General features: G+C 48.0%; 1 protein-coding gene across 1 annotated transcript; it reads left to right on the top strand.

Moving 5' to 3' along the window:
* Nucleotides 1-1,238: 1,238 nt before the first annotated feature.
* On the top strand, nt 1,239-17,315 carry si:ch211-149k23.9. The gene is made up of 9 exons (XM_041231973.1): nt 1,239-1,452; nt 2,258-2,542; nt 2,836-2,883; nt 3,631-3,783; nt 5,372-5,483; nt 6,151-6,501; nt 16,130-16,580; nt 17,067-17,161; nt 17,276-17,315. The coding sequence occupies exons 1-9, from the start codon at nt 1,239-1,241 to the stop codon at nt 17,313-17,315; spliced, it is 1,749 nt and encodes a 582-aa protein (XP_041087907.1).
* Nucleotides 17,316-17,856: the final 541 nt, after the last annotated feature.

Here is a 17,856-nt window from a genome sequence, read left to right on the forward strand (position 1 = left end):
TGCCTAAATACAAATATACATTTTAAACAAGATCAATAAGCTACTAACAAATAAACGAGCAAAATGGGCTGAATGGCCTCCTCTCGTTTGTTAACTTTCTTATGTTCTTGTGTTCTTATGTTCTCCTCTTTCTGCTCTCTCCTCTCCTTTCTCCTCTCATCTCTAGTTTCTCCTCTTTCTGCTCTCTCTCCTCTCCTCTCCTCTCCTCTTCTCTCTCATCTCTCATCTCTTCTCTCCTCTCTCCTCTCTCCTCTCTCTCATCTCCTCTCTCTCTCTCCTCTCCTCTCTCTCTCCTCTCTGCTCTCTCTCCTCTCCTCTATCTTCTCTCCCCTCTTCTCTCATCTCTCATCACTCATCTCTCCTCTCCTCTCCTCTCCTCTCCTCTCCTCTCCTCTCTCATCTCTCATCTCTCATCTCTCTTCTTCTCTCATCTCCTCTCCTTTTTCATCTCTCATCTCCTCTTTCCGCATTTCTCTCATCTCCTCTTTCTGCTCTCGTCTCTCCTCTCTCATCTCTCTTCTCCTCTCTCTCATCTCTCCTCTTTCTGCTCTCTCATCTCTCCTCTCCTCTCTCCTCTCTCATCTCCTCTCCTTTCTCATCTCTCATCTCATTTCTCTCATCTCCTCTTTCTGCTCTCTTCTCTCCTCTCTCATCTCTCCTCTCCTCTCTCTCATCTCTTCTCTTTCTGCTCTCTCATCTCTCCTCTTTCTTCTCTCATCTCTCCTCTCTCCTCTCTCATCTCCTCTCTCATGTCCCCTCTTCTCTTTCCTCTCTCATCTCCCCTCTTTCATCACTTTACATTGCTGTCTTTTGTTTAATTTGTTTTCAGGTTCAAACCAGAAGACTGACTCCCAGACTGAAAGGAAACGAAACAAAGAGGGGGAGAGAGATAGACGCACAGTGGAGGAGAGAGATTAGGGAAGGGAAAAAGAGGGAAAGAGAGATGCTGTGTCTTGTTATGTCGATAATGATGACAGTTTGAATTGAATTTGTGTAAGACAGACTGAGCGAGTGGTACAGAGAGACAGGGAGAGGGAGAGAGAGAGCAAAGTGTTGGAAGGGGGAAAACAGGATAGAGAAAACATTTCCTTTCCTTAACCTGGAGAGAGAGAGAGAGGGAGATGAGAGAGGGAAAGACAGACAGACAGACAGACAACTAGATGTTTATACAGCGAGACAAAGGCAAAGACAGACAGACAGACAGACACACACACAGCCCCGCCCCCTCCACTGGTGCCATGCTGACCGGCTCGCGCTCGCTGCTTTCTCTCTTGCTCACCTCGCTCGCCCTGGCCTGCTCCATCCTGGCCTTCTCTTCCAGTTACTGGTGTGAGGGGCAGCACAAGGTGGTGAAGCCACCCTGCCTCTCCCCCATCAAGACAAAGAATTGTGGAGCCACTAAAAGCCAGCCCTCCACCACACAGACCACCAAAGGGCAGAGCAGCAGCTCCTGTAAGCAATGATTGTAGAAGGGATTGTTTTAGCAGTGATTGTTGTAAGCAGTGATTGTTTTAAGCAGTGTTCAGATATAAAATGGATTGTTGTAAGAAGTGATTGCTTTAAGTAGTGATTGTTGTGTCTGATTACCGTAAAATTCCCATAATTCCTAAAAGATTGATTGTTATAAACAGTGATTCATATAAGCAGTGATCGATATATCTGATGACAATAAGCACTGATCGCTGTAAACTGTGATTACATAAAGTGTGATTCTTTCAAGCAGTGATTACACTGTGTAACAAAAAAAAAGATTTAGAAGTGAGTAGTTCTTCAAGTTGTAAATACAGTATAATCGTAAATCTTGAAAAACTACTCGCTTCTAAATCTTTTGTAGTCATCTTTGTATTACTTTAGTATAAATACATGTTAATTTGGATTCATATGTTGTTTTTTTCTGACTTTATGTGAATGAAAAGACACACATTTGCCCGTTTTCCCATTGGAAATAGTGATATTTTGAAATATCACTGTCCTGGTCACAAAAGCAAAGTGTGTGGGGAATAATAGCCATTTTCTATACTCTTGAGGCATAAGCAATTAGGAAATAACACTTACTACCCAGGAACAAAAATTGTGTTACATAGTGTTATTATTCAGCTATAACATGTTAAAAGGTAATTGCTATAATTATTGTTATAAACAATGATTGTTACAGGCAGCGGCTATATAAACAAGGCTGTAAACAGTAATTGTTATAAGCAGTGCTAGCTGTATTTGATCCCTATAAGCCGTGATTGCTGTATCTAATCCTCAACAGCATCCCCGATACCAACAGGCAGCGACAGCGCCAGAAAGTGGGAGAGGAAGGTGGAGAAGGAGAGGAAGGTGGAAAAGGAGAGGAAGGTGGAGAAGGAGAGGGAGGTGGGTGGAGAGAAGGATTTGAACCACACAGAGTCCCAGCGCCGGCAGGAGCAGCTCCAACTGAGAGAGGTGCAGCAGCTCAACAACGCAGTGCAGTACATCTGGGAGTCAGGAGAGGACAAATACACCTTCCGATACTTCCACACCGGCTTTTGGCATTCCTGTGAGAGACATTACGATGGTGAGAGAGAGGGCAGACAGTAAAGGTGTGTGTGTGCGTCTCAGTGTGTCTGTCGGTGTATATATGTGTATATTTAAGCGCGCGTGTGTGTGTGTGTGTATGTCAGTGTGAGTGTGTGTGAGTGTGGGTGTGTTGAATCTCAGTGTGTGAGTGTGAGTGTGGGTGTGTTGAATCTCAGTGTGTCTCTGTGCTGAATCTCCTCTCTGGTGTTTGTGGGTGTGTTGAATCTCAGTGTGTGTGTCTCAGTGTATCTCTGTGCTGAATCTCCTCTCTGGTGTTTGTTTGTGTTTCAGGTGAGAAGTGTCGCAGTTTCATTGATCTCACTCCGGCCTCAGAGCAGGGTAAGATACATTTAAACCATCTCCCTCCCCTCCTCTCTCCTCTCTCCTGTCTCTAGGTGTCCTGCATCTGTAATCTCTGAATTCCTCTCTCCTCTCTCTAGAGGTCCTGTGGCTCTCTGTTATCTCTGAGTTCCTCTCTCCTCTCTCTAGAGGTCCTGTGGCTTTCTGTAATCTCTGAATTCCTCTCTCTTCTCTCTCTAGGGGTCCTGTGGCTTTCTGTAATCTCTGAATTCCTCTCTCTTCTCTCTCTAGGGGTCCTGTGGCTCTCTGTAATCTCTGAGTTCCTCTCTCCTCTCTCTCTAGGTGTCCTGTGGCTCTCTGTAATCTCTGAGTTCCTCTCTCCTCTCTCTAGAGGTCCTGTGGCTTTCTGTAATCTCTGAGTTCCTCTCTCCTGTCTCTAGGTGTCCTGCATCTGTAATCTCTGAGTTCCTCTCTCCTCTCTCTCTAGGGGTCCTGCGTCTCTCTGTAATCTCTGAGTTCCTCTCTCCTCTCTCTCTAGGGGTCCTGTGTCTCTCTGTAATCTCTGAGTTCCTCTCTCCTCTCTTTCTAGGGGTCCTGTGTCTCTCTGTAATCTCTGAGTTCCTCTCTCCTCTCTCTCTAGGGGTCCTGTGTCTCTCTGTAATCTCTGAGTTCCTCTCTCCTCTTTCTAGGATCCTGTGTCTCTCTGTAATCTCTGAGTTCCTCTCTCCTCTCTCTAGGAGTCCTGTGGCTCTCTGTAATCTCTGAGTTCCTCTCTCCTCTCTCTAGGAGTCCTGTGGCTCTCTGTAATCTCAGAGTTCCTGTATATCTCTCTCCTATCGGTTGGTTTCCTCCTCATGAGTTTGGAGGTTCTCTGCTCCGGGAATCAGATGAGGAGACTCAAGATCAACGCCTTCGCTGCCATCTTCACTGTGCTGTCAGGTGAACAGAGAGAAAGCACTGTGGAATATAACACAACCCAACCCAACCCAACCCAACACAATACAATACAGTACATTACACTACACTGCACTACAATACACTCCATTACACTACATTGCACTACACTAGACTACACCGCACTACACTACACCACACTGCACTACATTACATTAAAGTACACTACATTACACTGGACTACACTACAGTATAATGCAGTACACTACACTAAACTACACTACAGTACTGTACAGTGCACTACACTACGTACAGTACAGTACACTACGCTGGACTACACTACACTGCACTACACTACACTACACTGCACTGTACTACAGTACATTACACTACACTACACTGCACTGCACTACAGTACATTACACTACACTGCACTGAACTACAGTGCATTACACTACAGTGAATTTAAATCAAGGGAAGTAATGTTAAAACTGTACAATGCACTTGTAAGACCTCATCTTGAATATTGTGTGCAGTTCTGGTCACCTCGCTATAAAAAAGATATTGCTGCTCTAGAAAGAGTGCAAAGAAGAGTGACCAGAATTATTCCGGGCTTAAAAGGCATGTCATATGCAGACAGGCTAAAAGAATTGAATCTGTTCAGTCTTGAACAAAGAAGACTACGTGGCGACCTAATTCAAGCATTCAAAATTCTAAAAGGTATTGACAGTGTCGACCCAAGGGACTTTTTCAGCCTGAAAAAAGAAACAAGGACCAGGGGTCACAAATGGAGTTTAGAAAAAGGGGCATTCAGAACAGAAAATAGGAGACACTTTTTTACACAGAGAATTGTGAGGGTCTGGAATCAACTCCCCAGTAATGTTGTTGAAGCTGACACCCTGGGATCCTTCAAGAAGCTGCTTGATGAGATTTTGGGATCAATAAGCTACTAACAACCAAACGAGCAAGATGGGCCGAATGGCCTCCTCTCGTTTGTAAACTTTCTTATGTTCTTATGTACTCTACACTGCACTGCACTACACTGCACTGCACTACATTACACTGCACTACACTACAGTACACTACACTGCACTGTGCTGCACTACACTGCACTACAGCAGACTACACTGCACTACACTGCGCTGCACTGCACTACACTACACTGTACTGCGCTACACTACACTATACTGGACTGCACTGCACTGCACTGCACTGCACTACAGTACTGTACAGTACACTACATAGAGAATAATGCATGGGGTCGTGTGTGATATGAGAATGGAATGCACACCCGAGGGGTGGAATGCTACGTAAATCCAATACTGTACTTTATAATAATACAATACTGTACACAATACTGTACAGTATAATAATACAATACAATACTGTACACTATAATAATACAATATTGTACACTTAATACAAGACAATACTTACACACTACTGTACACTTAATACAATGCAATACTGTACACTGTAATACAACACCACATAATACTGTACACTATAATAATACAATACAATACTGTACAGTATAATAATACAATACTGTACACCACACAACTACACAACACACCACTGCACAAGACGACAAACCCCTTGACACCTGTCTCCTCTCCTCTCTGCCCTTTAGGGCTGCTGGGGATGGTGGCTCACATGATGTACATGACAGTGTTTCAGATGACGGTGAGTCTTGGACCCAAAGACTGGCGTCCACAGAGCTGGGACTACGGTTGGTCCTTCACGTAAGCAGAGCTTCTCATTGCTGTTATAACCCTGATCCTGTAACCTTCATAGTGTCTCACTGCTGTTATAACCCTGATCCTGTAACCCTCATAGTGTCTCACTGCTGTTATAACCCTGATCCTGTAACCCTCATAGTGTCTCACTGCTGTTATAACCCTGATCCTGTAACCCTCATAGTGTCTCACTGTTGTTATAACCCTGATCCTGTAACCCTCATAGTGTCTCACTGCTGTTATAACCCTGATCCTGTAACCCTCATAGTGTCTCGCTGCTGTTATAAGAGTTTCTCCCCTTACTCCTCTCACTCCTCTCCCCTCTCTCCTTACTCCTTTCTCCTCTCCTCTCTCCTCACTCCTCTCTCTCCTCTCTCCTCTCCTCTCTCCTCTCTCCTCACTCCTCTCTCTCCTCTCCTCTCTCCTCTCTCCTCTCTCCTCTCTCCTCTCTCCTCCCTCCTCTCCCCTCTCTCCTCTCTCCTCTCCTCTCCTCACTCCTCTCCCCTCTCTCCTCACTTCTCTCTCTCCTCTCCTCTCTCCTCTCTCCTCTCTCCTCTCCTCTCCCCTCTCTCCTCTCCTCTCCTCTCCTCTCCTCTCCTCACTCTCTCATCCATCACTCTTCTCTCCTCACTCCTCTCCCCTCTCCTCTTCCCTTTGCCCTCTCTCTCTCCAGTCTGGCCTGGCTCTCATTCAGTTGCTGTATGGCCGCTGCTTGCCTCACTCTCAACTCCTACACCAAAACCCGTCTGGAACTGCAATGCAGGCAGAGGCTGCATTTGCACGAGGGGAGGGGAAGCCAAGCCCTCTCCTATGATGATGTCATGCTGGGGGCGGGGCACGACCGGCTCTTCTCAATCAGCACTCTCCTGGAGCTCGGTGACAGAGGTGACCACGATGACCACGGAGCAGGCCACACCTCCCAGCAACGCGTCATAGAGTGGATGGGGCCTTGCATAGACCCGCCCCCTGTGTTTATGGACCTGGAGTGTGAAGAGTGTGAGAGAGAGAGAGAGATAGAGGAGGAGAGGAGGGATGAGAGAAAGGAGGAGAGGAGGGATGAGAGTAAGGAGGAGAGGAGGGATGGGTTCTGAGAGAGGATGGGAGAGGAGAGGAGGAAAGAGGAGAGAGGAGAGGAGGGATGAGAGGATGGAGGAGGGATGAGTTCTGCTGAGAGAGGATGGGAGGGGAGAGGAGAGAGGAGAGAGTTAATGTACAAAAGAAAATTTGGGACTTTTAGAGATGCATTCGAAAATTGGAAAAGTGGCCAAAACAAAAGGCTGATGAACACCTTGGGGGAAATGAAGGTCCAACTTTTTCAGAACAAAATGGACACCATCGCTCCCTTGAAGACACATGTGTGGAGACATTTGTCATCTACAGAAAGGAGCTTCATTCAGGTACAAGACTAGATGAACGCAGCCGAGATAGATCTTTATAATTCAACTCCACAGATCACGTTTTAAAAGGTGACTCTGAGACAGCAGGTGAAACACTCCGGCTGGTCTCGTCAGTAGCGCTCCTCTTCTACAGGAAAGCTTGTGCTGTAAGGTGTGTTTCTGTCGACAGTCCCCGGTGTGTGTGTGCCGTGTGAGGAGGTTATCCCGTCAGCTAGAATCGGGGAGAGAAGATAGCTTCACCTTTTATTGTGTAACTCTATTGATAACACTTTCCTTTAAGTGTCTGTCCACAGTGAAACTCTGTTTATCTGCGTGCTTCGGGGGACACAGGTCCACGGATAAATGAGGTGTCATTGCGTGTGACTAGAATGCATGAATAACATTCAGAAACTAGTACTGTGAACCAAATTAGCATTTACTGGAGATGTATGCAATACAATATATTACAAATAATGTTTTAAAATGAGTTTACTTTGACAGTGATACTCCTAGTAAAATCTTTTCAAAATGTGACATTCCTCCAACCCCGTTTCCCTAGCTTTTTCTGTTACAAAAAAATAAAATAACAATAATAATCATAATACTTAAGTGACTCTGCAGCTGACGTGTAGCTCACACACCCAAGTCTCATATCTTGTAAAGTGCTTTGTGATGGTGCTCCATTAAAAGGTGCTATATAAAAATAAAGAATATTATTATTATTATTATTATTATTTATTATTATTATTATTATTATTACAGAGCTACATTTTATGACAGAAATGAGCTCTCAGTGTTCCTGTAAACTAAGTTGTTGAAATATCACAAGTTATTATCGCTGACCTATTCCACGTATTAATTTTTCAAATATGGTAACTAAGTGTTACTAGTTTTGTGGGATTTCAAGCAAAAAACACAATTCTATTCATTTTCTTTTACTTTAAAACTAAATAAACACGCAGGTTGTGTAATTTATACTTTTCTTACATTTCAGCAAAATCCACGCCTCCAGAAGTGTTGTTCTGTAACAGCCTTTTAAACAATTCACTGCTGCAAGTGATTCTTTTGAACCTTGAGAAAGTCCACTGTAGTCTTGTGTTTCAGTGAGGCAACGTTTGCTGAGTTTCATGAAGTAACTGCCTCAGGAGAACGATAGGTTGCGGATGCAACCCCGGTTCCCTGAAAGAGAAAATAACCATCAAGGTATGGGATATTGGCGTCAGGCAGTAGGATTGTAAGCCCACCCCCCTGGGAGCTTACTATACGCAGCGCGCAGAGACTCTCTTCCTCTTTCGCCTTCAGGCCGTGAAGGCTTCCGGAGCGACCTCGCGGCTTGATGGTTATTTTCTCTTTCAGGGAACCGGGGTTGATCCGCAACCTATCGTTCCCTTTCAATTCGAAAATAACCATCAAGGTATGGGAACAGTGTACCCAAGCCATCGCGAGGGAGGATTCTCGGCAGTAGGACAGACTTACGTCATAACACAACATCTAGGCATATGCGGAGCTGTACCTCAGCGTCTATGCTCGTAATGACACCTGTCCTAAGGTGGGGTAGTAAACACTATATTGGCATCCTGAGGTGCCATAGAGTGTAGTACAGATGCTCCAAATAATGGAGCAGAGGAATCCAGTACATTTAATCTGTAAAACCTCATAAAAGTATGCGGTGTAGCCCAACTGGCTGCCGTGCAAATATCAGACACTGGCACCCCTCTAAAGAGGGCCCAGGACGTTGCCATACCCCTAGTGGAATGCGCCTTCAACTGCCCTGGTGGCGGAAGGCCTGCAGACTCATAAGCTAATTTAATAGCATCCACTATCCAATGGGAAAGGCATTGTTTAGACAACAGCTGACCCAAGGTCTTACAACCAGTCGTTGTACGGTCAATATAACACCTCAATGCCCGCACAGGGCAGAGCATGTGTAACTGTTCTTCCTCTGGGGAAGAAAAAGAAGGAGGATGGAACGCCATCAACTCGACTGGCTGGTTCATGTGGAACGGAGATATGACCTTTGGTAAAAAGGCTGGATTTGGGCGCATGGAGACCTTAGAACCGTCTCCTGCGAAGCGAATACATGATGGATGCACTGACAGTGCATGTAACTCGCTGACGCGTTTGGCTGACACTACCGACAGCAAAAATGCGGTTTTCATAGACATGAGCTTCATATCCACAGTGTGGAGAGGCTCGAACAGTGCCTTGGTCAGGGCTTCTAGCACCACGTCAAGGCTCCATGACAGTAGACTGGTCGTTCTCGGAGGTCACAAATGTTTTGCGCCCTTAAGGAACTGCGATGCCAAAAAATGGCAACCTGGTGATAACCCGTCAATGCGAACATGGCAAGCTGATACTGCGGCTAAATACACTTTAAGTGTAGAGGGAGATTTCCCTTCATCTAACAGTTTCTGTAGAAACTGTAATATCACTGCCATAGGGCAAGATATTGGGTCATGGCCCCTCGCCAGACACCAATCCTGGAACAACTGCCACTTGTACGTATACTGCGACCTAGTAGAAGGAGCTCTAGCACTCTGAATGGTAGAAATCACCACCGTCAAAAGCCCTAAGGCTGACAGGCGCTCCCTTTCAGGGTCCAAGCCCATAGTTGCATGAGCTTGAGGTTCGGGTGCCAAAGCCGTCTTTCAGCCTGGGATGGTAGGTCTGCTAGCAGGGGAATCTCCCATGGCTGACCATGTAGCAACTGCACCAAGCTCGGAAACCATATCCTCCGAGGCCACCGGGAAGCGACCAGGATCACTGTCGCCTGCTCTACCCTGACCTTCTCTAAGAAGGCGAGGAGCATCGGGATCGGTGGAAATGCATATAGGAGCCCTGGCGGGCATTCGTGAGCCAGTCCATCGACTCCTAGGGGGCTGTCAAGGTCCCTCACCGAGAACCATAGGGGGCAATGCGTGATCTCTCACGAAGCGAAGAGATCTACTTGAGCTATGCCGAACCATTCCCAGACACGTTCTACCACCTGGGGATGGAGATGCCATTCCCCTGCAAGAGGGCCTCCTCTGGATAGGAGATCCGCTGCATAATTGACTCGGTAGGTGAACTGCGCGCAGAGAGGTCAAACGCGGCTGTGCCCATAGCAACAGGCGTGCTATCATCCGATGAAGGCGAGGGGACCGTAGACCGCCCTGGCGGTTGATATACGCCACAACCGTGGTGTTGTCTGACCACACCAACACGTGTTTGCCTAGAAGTACTGGCAAGAAGTGTCGAAGGGCAAGGTCCACTGCTCTGAGCTCCAGAGCGTTGATGTGGGCTGACTTCTAGTGTCCTGACCACACTCTGCGGGTCCCTGAGCCATTCCAGACTGCTCCCCAACCTTGGTTGGAAGCGTCAGTCGTAACCACCTCCCTCCGGAAGATGGGACCCAAGCACATGCCCTGGCAGATGTTTGACTGAACTTTCCACCAGCGTAGAGCTTCCCAGCAGGTTCGGGATACTGTCAACCTGCGGTGTTTGTCTCTCCGCGGATGCAACGCAAAGGCATTGAACCAGGCCTGTAGAGGTCTCTGGTGTAATAAGCCCAAGGGAAGGGCTTGTGAGGCTGCAGCCATCAACCCCAGCATGCGCTGGCACAGCTACATGCTGACTGTTTCTCTCAACCTGAATAGGGAGAGACACCACTCCAGGGAGGCAACTCTTTGTGTCGACAGGGTCGCTTCCATGGACACTGAGTCCAGATGCAGACCCAAAAACTCAGTCTATTGGCTTGGCACGAGGCGACTCTTTTCTGAATTGATCTTCAGACCTAGCCTCTGAAGATGGTCTGTAACCATCACTGTGTGCTGTGCCAACTGCTCTTTCGACTGCGCGCAGACGAGCCAGTCGTCTAGATAGTTCAACAGTCGGACGCTTTGAGCCCACAAAGAAGCTAGAATAGAGTCCATACACTTCGAAAAGGTTCGAGGAGCTAGGGACAGGCCGAATGAGAGGATACAAAACTCATACGCCCTGCTCTGAAATGCGAAGCGCAGATATTTCCGTGACCCGGGCAGATGGGAACGTGAAAGTACGCATCTGTCAGGTCCACGGTGGTGAACTAGTCGCCGTGTCGGACAAACTGGATGACGTGACTGTGCGTAAGCTTCCTGAACAATAACACCCACAGGTATTTGTTCAGTGCTCGCAGATCTAAAATAGGGCGGAACCCGCTGTCCTTCTTGGGCACTAGGAAGTATTTGGAATAGAACCCCTGGTCAAACAGAGCAGGGTCTACTTGTTGAATGGCATGCTTTCTGAGCAATGTCTGTATTTCCACATTCAGAGCTGAGGACTGAACCGAGTCCTTCACCGCAGACGACCAACCCCCTGAAGGGGGGAGGCTTTAACCAGAACTGAAGGGTGTACCCGGTGGATATAGTCTTCCGCACCCAGATGTCGTTGGTGCATTGTTGCCAGAACTGGAGCTGTGGAACAGTGTAGGGGTGGGTTAACAGCTGCCTGAAGATTTCAGGGCTGTTTTGGCTGCGCTCATTTACGAGAAGGCTGGCCAGGACCACGGGGGCATGGTCTGCCACCTCCCTTAGGGCGCCACCCTCCGCGCTGCGGTCCTGTAAATGGAGGCTGACCGCGCGCTGCTGCAGCTGAAGGAGGTGTCTTAGCACCCCGCGGCCACGGTAGGTGCTGTGGTGGTGTTCTACGCCACTGATGCTTCTGTTGGCTCTTAGGCTGGAAGGGCTTATGCGGCCACATCTTCGACATCTGCTGAGATGCCTCCCGGGCTTTAGCAGAGCGCTGTAGCATCTCCTCAACAGCTGGGCCAAATGTGTGCCCCACTGTGATGGGGGCATCTAATAATGGGGCCTTGTCAGGCTCTTGAACTCTCGCCTGCTGCCTTCTGGCAACTATTAGGGACGCAATACTCCTGCCCTGGGCCCGAGCGTTTAGCTGGGCTATCTTTGATGAGGAATTGAGCGACCAACGCCAATTCCGCCCTCAGAGACGCCGAAAGGTGCTCTGGAAGATCTTTCACCAGCGACACCTGGTAGACTGAAAGGAGGCTGGCCACGTTGGACAATCTGAGTGCCTCTGTAACCGCTGAATAGCCCTTCTTTAAATGAAACTCTGTGGTCCTGCTCTGTCTGTTAGGTCATGCAGGGTCTTTAGTTAGGCCCGAGAGCGTCGGTGTCTTAACCAGGACTGCAAAGGCAGCATCAACTGATGGGAGGGACGCCAGTCCCGCCTCACTCGCACCCTGCATGGCAAACGCAGAAGCCTTCCGCGAAGTTGCCATTGAAGAGGTTGGCATCTTTCTGCTGTTCACACCAAGAAATGAATCCTCACATTTGTAGCGATGCTGTCTTGCCGTCGACTCCACATCTGTTGGGGGTTTCTTCTCACTCCCACTGTCTTCATTACGGTGACTGTTGTCAATTTGACACTAAACGCGATGTGTTCCAGGCTGATGTATGCAATATTTGTGTGTGTGTGTATGTGTGCGTGTGTGTGACCACACCACTCACGCACACGTACACACCCACACACGTACCCACACCGTCACGCACGCACCACACGCACACACGCACGCACACACGCACACGCACACACGCACACACGCACGCAGCACTGCACGTACACGGTGTGTGTGTGTGTGTGTGGGTGTGTGCGGTGCGTGCACACGCACACCCACGCACGTGCGTGTCACACACACACACATCCACACACACACACACACACACACACGGCCACACACACACGCACACACGCACGTGTGCACGCACACACACACGTGTGCGTCACGCGCACTGCACGGTTGTGTGTGTGGGTGCGTGTGTGTGTGTGTGTGCGTGGGTGCGTGCGTACGTGTAGGTGCGTGTGCGTGCGTGCGTGTCTGCACACCGCAGGCAGTAAGTCTACATAGGTGATAATGTGTTGTATTTCAGAGATAAAACTTCAGGGAGCAGCCTTTAATTGAAGTCACCGATGAATGGGGTGCTGATTAATGAGGTTCTGCTGTATTTACATAGTAGTTGGTAAATACATGTATGCTTACACATCATTACAATATAACTGTGTAGAGTTACAATGTATTGATGCGCAAATCTCGTATCAGACAAGGGTTAGGGCTAGGGTTATGTCATGTAAAAAGATTTCAACATGAAGTACATTGTAACTCTGCATAATAACACTGAAATGATGTGTAAGCACATTTACTCAGTGCTTGTCTGTAAACACACAGTAATTAGAGGCCCTCAATGTAAGCGCTACCTCTGTCTGTATATATATACTCTAATGACACGCTGCAAACATAATGTTAGTGTGACAAGGTCGGATTGTTACATTTAATATCAGTATAGCTGTAACTTGCAGTTTAGACCTGCATACACTGTGTGATCTTTCTCTCTTACAGTAGCTATATTGTATTGAGCCAGTACAGGTATTTACCATGTTTAGCAAAGACTAACTCTTTAGTTTTTGTCTAATTAGTGTACTGTTACTTCCCAAGTGTGTATTGAAATGCATGCATGATGATAACCAGTCTCCTGTTTGTTTTCTGTCCTAATTATACAAAGTGCTGCATGTAAAAATAAATTAAACAACAAAGTGCATAATAGAACATAACCATCATCATCATCATCATCACCATAATAATAATAATAATAATAATAATAATAATAATAATAATGTATAAGCAACATTTTTCAGGTACATCATGTGATTGATGTGCACTGTGGCCTAGTTAGCAATCGCAGCAGGAGCTCAATTTTTTCTATGACTGAAACTCATGCTTTAAGTTTTGGAAGATTACTCGCATACCTGTCCATGCAGTAGTGCTTCCCGAAACAAGAACACCTCCAGAAATGCAAAATAATGTTAAATATGTAGCACGTTTTGCCAGTTATCATTTGCTACACAAACAGAATTGGATCGTATTCAGCTGGGGGAGGGGAAGCGGATGCATTTTTAATATTCGCTTCCAGGTGAGGGATGACTCAGCAGCTCTGTCTCCCAGCTGCTCCCAATAGCTGGCACTGTGCTCTCGCATATTTCTGGGCGGGGTTTGTGCAGCGCCGGGGATCCCCTCTGGCTGTACCATCTGTCAATCTCTCTTCCCTGTTTAAGCTGTGCACTATTTCCTGCTCTTGTCTTTCATTTTGTGTTGGTGCAGGCGATCTACAGACTTGTGTGTGTTTGTTTGCTGCATTTCATGCTTTAAAAAAAGGAAGGGATTCTTTAGAGAACAATTAAAGTGAAAAAAAAGGAAACTTAATTTAAAAAAAATAAAAAGTTTTCTTCAGTCATTAGAGCTTTCCAGCATTGCTGCCATGGAGCACAATTTGAATCTTTCTTCTGAGGATGATGTTGATTTCCAACCCGATCAATTCTGCAGGGCAGCTCAGTCCACTCCCCTCTCGACTTCTCTACTCTAACGGATGCTCTTCCTACTCTCCCTCCCCAGCGGAGCCTCTCTCCAGCTAGCTCCAAGCGTCATGGAGCCAAGGTTCTCCATTATAAGGACTGGCCTTTTCTGAAGCTTCTAAGGCCATGTTTGATGCACGTATATAAATTCCTAAGGAGGCGGATCGAGCTGCTCTCTTTCCATCTATTGCAGCTCTGTATCTGCGGAGGCATGCTTCCCTCCTCCTAAGCGCCTACGTGCTTCTTCAAGCAAGTTGGCCTTTCCTAAGGTCTCTCTTCCGGTCTCTCCTCCTGCTCAGCCTCCTTCTCCCGAGGCTTCTCCGTTCCTGTTTTCCCAGCATGAGGCAGCTGGCTCTGTCTCCTCTCTTCCTCACCAGACTCGTCTCAGACTCCACCCTGCCCCCTCTCCACCTCTCTCTCTCTCTCCTGCTCCATCCTCCAATGTTGCTAAAACGATCCATCAAGTGCTCCTGCAGGACAATAAGCTCCTCTTCCAACCACTCTCTGACTCCATAGCTGAGCTGACCTCCCGAGTCGACGCCCTGGAAGCCTGCTCCAGCAATTCTCTCTCCGTCGTTCGCACCACAGCTGCTTCAGTGCTTCTTTCGGATCCTGAACCTGTTACTAATTATAATTTGGCTTCCGCAGTACCTGCTGGTTCTCAACCAAGCACCACCTCTCGACGCCTAGCCATATCACTTCAACTCTGGCGTCAAATAATTGATGGTAAGGATGTCAATCTGGTCTCTGTCGTCTACTTCTGACATTGTAGACCACTGTGCTGTCAGTTGTGGAGATGTTCTGGTCACCCTAAAATCCAGTGACCCATGGTTACTGAAAAGCCTTACTTCGAGTGAATTCTTCCTTGCTTTCTTCGCCTGTCATGATATCCTCTGCTCCATCTTTCCCCATTGCCGTGAAGAGCTGGACCACTATCTGTCCCATGTCATGGAGCTAGCAGTGAGGTACGGGGAACAATGTTCTATGAGTAACACAAAAGATTTTCCACTAAGGCAGCCGCACTTCTAGCCATGGAGAACCTTCTAGTCAACTGGGCCACTCCAGATCAAGACCTGTTTAACTGGATCTTTGGCGGCCTTCGTGCCCACTCATGCAGAGTCTACGCGTCCACCGGGCATTCAACTCATCTATGCCCAAAGTCAGCCATCCCTAGCAGCTTCAGCTCCTCCCTAGGCCCAAGAACACCTCCTCGGTTCATTGATTATCTGGCTCCTTGCCGATCCATGCTACGGCCCTCCCCAGCTCCTCCCGGGCAGAGGACAAGTACGGAAGTCCCATCAAATTCTCAGGGAGGCTAGAAAGGATATTAAAATGTAGATCAGTCTACTCCAACACTGGAATGGGCTCTCCTTATTCTATGACAACGCCATCTCTGCTCCTGACCTTCTGTTTACGGATGCCTCCCATCTGGGCTTGGCGGGCTCTTCGATTCTCATTGGTTCTTTGACACTTAGCCTCAGGAAATCCAGTCCCTACCTGCCCAACAAAAGTCCTCTCCTCTCCTCGAGCTGTACCCTATTGTAGTAGCCGCTTCCCTGTGGGGTCATCTCTGGCCCAGGAAGTCTATCTTGTTCACCTGTGATAAAATAGACCTCAAGTTCTGAAGCCTGGTTCCCAATGCAGACTCTTTTCCTCACCCAGTCCCCCCCTTCAAGGACCTGACGTTCATCTGAACTCTACTCTCGCCGGTCTCCTCCGCACAGCACGACAGGTCATGTCTGAGGCTTTAGCTCCTTCCACCTGGTCTGCCTTCTCTACCGCCTGGTCAACATTCCTCCTATTCTGCACCCAGAACCAATTCTCTTATTCAATCTTCTACCTGGACCATTTCCTCGCATTCATTACCTACCTATGAGTCTCCTTGAACCTCAGATCCTACATCTCTGGCATTCAACATCAGTTCCGTCTTTCGTCCATCCCTGCAGCAAAGCTCCTGTCCGTCCCGGCTATCCGCCTGACTCTCCTCGACATGGAAAGAGCTCTCCCGACAGCAGTGCCTTCCAAGCTACCAATATCCTCAGACGTCCTTCAACTTCTGATCTCTGCACTCAGGAACGGCTGCTTCAATCCATTGGATGACCTCACCATGGTGGTGCTGTGTCTATGTGCTTTCTTCGGCTTCCTTCAAAGTTCGGAATTCTCTGTTCCTTCTCGATCCAGCTTTCCAGCGCTTGGCTTACGATGCTCTGACCTATCCCAGCTTCCCGGTGGTCACGTCATCCTTCTCCTGAGGTCCTCCATGGCGGATCAACTCCATAGAGGTCAGTTCATCCAGCTGTCAAATATTCACTCCTCCATCTGCCCCAGCTCTGCTTTTAACCAAGTATCTCGCGGCCAAGAGCTTTCTTCCTTCAGATCCTCTGTTCTAAGACCACTCAGGTTCTATTATCTCTAGACACTGGTTCTCTTCCCACCTCTCCCTCCTCCTGACAAGAGCCGGATTTCCTTCTCAGTCCTATTCTCCTCATTCCTTCTGGATTGGAGCTGCCACCTCAGCTGCATGAGCAGGGGTTAATCAACACACTATTAAATCCCTGGGACATGGTCTTCTTCTGCCATAGAGCTCTACATCAGAACTTCTTCACCGGACATTGCAGCTGCCCAACAATCCTTGATTAGCATGCCCAGAGTGGGGGCGCCCTCTCCGCCAAGTCCACCAGAGGTTTCCTCCTGCAAGGGGGGAGGGTTTCCTCTCCACAGTGCGGACAGCCTCCAATCCATAGCCTGTCCCTACTAACCTCTCCATGTTCTTTTTGTTTTCCAGTTCGCGTTTATGTGTGCGGCATGCGGTTTCTTTCCTGTCCCACAGGTGTGGTTCTGCGGAGAGCTGGAGGTCCATCTTTTGGGGGGGGTAGGTGAGTCTCACTCCCCTGGCCGGGCCTGGCTTCACCGCCCAGGTTCCTCGTAGGTCAGAGGGGACCCCCAGCCACACCTGGTCTTTTGCAGCTTGTGCGCTTTAGCCTCAGCAAAGCTCTAATCTATACGTCTTTCTCCTAACCCTCTCCCCTTTTCCTCCAGTCCCACGGGCATCCAGCAGTTGCCCGGCCCTCACACCTGATGGAGGTTCTTCAGACAGGACCTCGCTAGATTTTTTTCTTTTCCAGGTCCGGGTACCTTTCTGTCCCCCCGGGGTAGCTGGGTCTCCCTACCACCAGGCAATCTGCCGGGACGGGTCCTCCACCGAGGAGTGGGGGGGGGGGGGGTTTCCTCTCTCCATGTCGTCCCCTACTCTCCACAACCACTCAAGCAGCTAGCGGACCTTCAAGCAGTAGGGGACCTGTCCTGACTGTTCGACTTTGTCACTAACACTCTGTCGCCCAAGTCCCACAAGCACTCCATTCCCCGTCTGCCTTTGCATGCATCCCGTGAATTGTTTGTTACTATATCCGATCAACTTATTTCCCAGTCTAAGCTTGTAGACATTAGAAACAATGGAACCGCTCCTTTAAATTCTAGAGCTTGAGCAACTTATTTCCCAATCAACTGATTTTCTAGGACACCGTTGTCAAGGGAAATGAGTTAGCTGGGAAATAAGTTAGTGTTGGAAAACATGGATTGAGAATTGATTAGCAGTTTGCTACGCATGTGGACTGGCAGAG

The sequence above is a fragment of the Polyodon spathula genome, chromosome 29 (assembly GCF_017654505.1).
Source record: "Polyodon spathula isolate WHYD16114869_AA chromosome 29, ASM1765450v1, whole genome shotgun sequence".
Taxonomy (NCBI): Eukaryota; Metazoa; Chordata; class Actinopteri; order Acipenseriformes; family Polyodontidae; genus Polyodon; species Polyodon spathula.